The sequence below is a fragment of the Anoplolepis gracilipes genome, chromosome 13 (genome assembly GCF_047496725.1).
Source record: "Anoplolepis gracilipes chromosome 13, ASM4749672v1, whole genome shotgun sequence".
In the NCBI taxonomy this organism is placed as follows: domain Eukaryota; kingdom Metazoa; phylum Arthropoda; class Insecta; order Hymenoptera; family Formicidae; genus Anoplolepis; species Anoplolepis gracilipes.
The window spans coordinates 1,767,501-1,772,536 of NC_132982.1; the positions used below are offsets into that span (position 1 = coordinate 1,767,501).

The 5,036-nt window shown below is 32.8% G+C and overlaps 1 protein-coding gene across 2 annotated transcripts in view; it reads right to left on the reverse strand.

The window, feature by feature from the left end:
* Nucleotides 1–5,036, reverse strand: part of LOC140672597 (odorant receptor 4-like) — a 16,109-nt gene extending 11,073 nt beyond the window's left edge. For both annotated transcript variants that reach the window (XM_072904880.1, XM_072904881.1), the window contains exons 1-2: nt 4,949–5,036; nt 1–351 (exon numbers count right to left, since the gene is read on the reverse strand). The exon at nt 1–351 is cut by the window's left edge and continues 97 nt beyond it. In XM_072904880.1, the coding sequence (XP_072760981.1) occupies nt 1–351; nt 4,949–4,954 (357 nt within the window). In that variant the 5' untranslated portion in view covers nt 4,955–5,036. The remainder of the gene's footprint in view (nt 352–4,948) is intronic.

Here is a 5,036-nt window from a genome sequence, read left to right on the forward strand (position 1 = left end):
TGTGTAATTGTAATTATAATAAATCCTTTCTTCCTCAAAATTTTCAAATTTGCGTTCCATTATATCTTTTTTAACCGCATTGATTACGTGCTTCAACAAATTGCTACAACGAATTAGCCACACTACTGTAAATGTCATAGTATATGCTACCGTTTCCACGAGATTCATCACCATTAGCTCAAGATTACCAAAAACATCATAAAGATCGGTATATGCCATAACTAGATATAATATATAATATAATATGTAAATTGCAAAACGGATGTATGTCTGTTTGAATGGCCATATTCCCCCGACGGACAAAATACGTTCTAAATGAATGAACAAATCTTCAATATCGCCGACTTTGGCCTGTAATACAATTTTTATAACAGGAGTTGTTGAAAGTAGTAGAACAACGGTTAGAGATCGCACTCTAAAAAATACAGGTAATTATATACTTCAGGGAGACAGCTTCAATGACCTTGACATATGTTGTTAAGGCCATCACCCTGAGTAACCTTCAAAAGATTTTAGCCGTCGCTCGTAATTTGTTATAAACAAAAAATGTTTTGTAAGTAGGACATAATTTTTTCATATCATGTATATTTAATGAAGCATACTATTAATGGATCTATTTGCTTAAATGTAAAGCATTGAATACGTGGGAGAGACTCCTCATCTCCACCCTAAAAAACTAACCCAACCTGTATCTAAAGCATGATATAGATTTTGCTTTGTAATAAAGATTGGGTTGGATTAGTTTTTTGGGTGGGGGTGCAGAGGGGCTTCGCCCCTCCCTCGTCCACGCGTTTAGTATATGTTTAAATAAATAGATCCACGAATGTCTTTCTTCTAACACAAAAAATTCCATAAAGAACCAAAATTGTGTGTCATATTAAGAAATTTGTGTAAACGCATGTTGAAAATTCAGAAAATCGATAATCTTCCAACCGTCTGATATAGAAGTTTATGGCACATTGACTCTTCGATTCATACCATATTTGACCGCAGAAATCAAAACAAAATAGCGAGCTTTGTTATATATTAGATATATGTTATATTTCTGTATAGCAGATCATATATTTACTTTTTAAATGTACACAGTATCGGAAAACTATAGTCTTTTGAAATAAAATTTTTTCTGTTACAACTTTTTAACAAATAACGAGCTAAAACCTTTTGAAAGTCACGCAGGGCTATGACCTTGAGAACATACGTATGTCAAGGTCAAGGTTATTGGAGCATCCTCCCTAAACAAGAGTTTTACCACTTTTCCAATTATCAAAATTGCCCCGTCAAGTAGTGTGACACATTTTCCTTACACATTTTTTTCATTAAAAACAAACGAGATATTTAAGGTGATCAATTTAAGTAGTTTCATCCTGTATGTATATATATCAATATATATACACAATGTTTGTATGTGTATATATACATATATTATTTTTTAGATCATAATTTAATGATTATTATATTATTTTCAATAACTGTGTAGGGTAGGAGAGAAGATAATATTTGTATTCTTTCCACAATGGAGATCTTGTATGTTTATAACAACAGAAAAGTCAAACATTTATGCTGTTCAAAACAAAAATTTATGGTAAATATGCATAAAAGGTTACACCTCACGGATTTTATTGCTACTTAAATATATTGTGGGGGAGGGATGTCCTGAGTAATTACCTGCAAGAATTAAGTAAGGGACGGCATTGGTTTAGAATTACTCAGGACAACTCCCTGAACAATATATGTAAGTAGCAAGAAAATCGGAGAGGTGTAACCTTTTATGCATATTTACTAAATTTATTTAAGAAGGTGTTCAAAAGTATGCTTTACAGCTTCAATACATTTTTTAATACGATACATAAATGATATTTTTGCCCTTTCTATCATTTCTGATTTTATACTCCCACATGCATTCAAAATGCGTTTTCTTATGTTCTCCTGTAATTGGTAAACTTTGTTTTTCAACGTTCCCTCCAAAAAACTGGTCTAGAGGATTCAAATAAAAGAAAGCGTGCAGGCCAATCCAGTAAATGTATCCTTCTCTTTCTATTCAGCGTTCTGGAATTATTTCGTGTAGAACTGCACGTGCAATGCATGCATTGGACAACCATCATGCCGATACATACTACATCTGTAAACGAGTTTCTAACGGCACTTCTCCCAACAACTCTGATTTGGGACAAAAAAATCAGCATATAATATTTTTGATCATTAAAATGTTCCAACATAAAGAAAGGGTCAATTATTTGATTTGGTAAAACGCCACATTATACATTAAGGCGCCACAGACGTTGACGTTCTACTTGCCGAAACCACTTTGGGTTTTCAACGGACCAGTAGTGCATGTTTTTGTATTTACTTGTCCATGGCTAGTCGATTCATCATTATAATATTCCGCAGACGAAGAATTAATCGATTTTCAACTGTTGTAACATCCATTGACAAAGTTCTACGCAATTAATGAAATAATTTCTATGAAGTTTTTGATGCAATAAAATGTGATATGGATAGAATGGCATTTTAAAAGGCGTAAAACACTTGTCTCAAAAATACTAAAATGCCTGTATGTCGAGAACTGTGTAATATATGAGTTATCACTTCAACCAAAACAGCAATTTCTGCTGCTTCATTAGTTTGTAAACGAGGTCGAATTTTTTTATGGACACACACACACTTCCAATTTCACGAAATTTTTTAATAAAACAATTGAAAGCAGCGCAGGTCAGTAAACGTTTTTCAGAATACTTTTGACTGTGTATTCTTTGTGCCTTTGCAAGACTGTTACCATAAATAAGAAGCATTTTTAGTTTTTCTTCCTTCATGTAAACATTCATGATATTTTTCTGTTGTTGTGAGAATCTCAGGAAAGACTATACTGTGAAAGCATGTCACGATCATTTAAATAATAAATATGTATGCATGAAATGTAAAACATCTTAGCTTGAATTTCATAATAAACATAAATGTTGAACACTTCCTTAAATAAACTTGTGTTGGAGAACGTAAATGACTTTTCTGTTGTCATAAACATACAAAATTCATATTGGACATTCATGTTTAAAATTATTTAAAGGTTACGTTGTCATTGAACTCCTCTTAATGTAGGCAATAAAATAGTGCAAACAAAAATATGTAGTTGTATTAAAAAAATTATCTTGTCTTTTAAATCTCTAAAAAAATGACCTTGAACACATATGTTGTCAAAGTTCAACGCATTACTGCAAATTTATTTATTTAACATACGATTCTTTGTTGAATGAACCACTTGATATTAATGTTTATTAAGGATATATATTTTCAATATTTTCATAACACACACACACACACACACACACGCACGCGCGCGCGCGCGCGAGGAGGGGTGCAAGGGGGGCCTTGGCACCCCCCTCTCCCGCACCCACTCCGTTCATCTCGTTTCGCATGTACGTTGCAAGACAAAGCAAAATTCGCATGGGTTTGCAACTTTTCACGCGAAGCGAGGTGGACGGGGCGGGTGCGGGAGGGAGGGGGCGAAGGCCCCTCTTGCACCCCCCGTGTGTGTGTGTATGTGTATGTTATGAAAATATTGAAAATATATATCATTAGTAAAAATTAATATCAAGTGGTTCATTCAACCGTACATATATCTCTCAAAAAATGTAAACAAAAACTTTTTCCGTGTCGCACAAATTAGTAGGACGTAAACAAATCTCACTGTTGGTATTATCAGTTTATAAAACCGAAGGAACAGCATGAAAAATATGAAATTTCATTTTGTTATATCTCCTAAACCAATGCCATCCCCCACTTAATTCTTGCGAGGAATTACTCAGAACAACTCCCCGAGCAATATATGTAAGTAGCAAGAAAATCGGACAGGTGTTACCTTCTACCGGTGATTTTCGTATGTCAAGTACTACAATTTTAAAACTGTGGGTGGCTCACTGGCAAAAAATGCTGCATATATATAGGACATTTCACATCAAGTGAGACAAATGTCCGGACAAGATTCATTTTCAAGTCGAAATAAGAAATTTAGAGATTTAAAATTTTTGCTTTTATATAGTTTAAGAAAAAAGTGGCCTTTTAAAAAGTTCAAAATGATCGCTCCAATATGGCGGCTAGAGTAAATGATAAATTATTGAAAACATTTAATTCATTAGATGATCCAAAATTCATTCGATTTCCATGAGAATCGATATCTGGGAGCTATTTTAGAATTTTTGAAATTTGATTGAATTATGGATTGTTTATCAGTGATCCTAAAACCTCTAAAATACCGATTTTCAAATCGAATAAATTTTGGACTATCTGATCAATGAATTAAATATTTTCAATAAGTTTTTAATTTACTTCAGCCGCCATATTAAAGCGGCAACCAAAAGCTATTTTGAATTTTTCAAAAAGTCAAGTTTTTTCTTAAACTACATATAAAAACGAAAATTTTAAATTCTCAATTTAAGTTCTCGTCTTATTTTGACTTAATGAATTTTCCCTAGACAGAATTCCACTTGGCGTGGAACGTCTCATATATACAAGGTGTCTAATAATAACTGTATCACCTCTCATAGATCAAACTAAGTAAAAAAGTTCTCTACGTTTTGCAATTTTCGCAATAATTAATGAGAAATTAATTAAAAAAGGTCGACCACACTTTACGCGAGTATTAGCACGTAGCGAGAAGAGATGCTCCATACAATATATACATAGACTTGCTTTTTCACTCTTTCATCTTCTCGTTCTCTTTCATGTTCTCATACAAAATCTGTCAGCGAGCACATGAAATCTTTAAACACTAAAAGATTTTATCATATATCTCTAAAAGTATCTCTAAATGTATCTCTAATAGCTTTTTCACCCAAAAACCTTATAACACTTTATTTAACTCACTATGTATATTACGATATAAATTCTATCAAACATAAGGAATTTTTTTTTAATAAAACGTTGCAAAATATTTTTTAGTGTAAGACATTCTTACTTTCATGTCGAATTGAATTGTCGTTTTTCATCAACTGATCGTCCGTAACTGTAATTCGTTTTGTTGCGAACCACTATCAGACTTATAT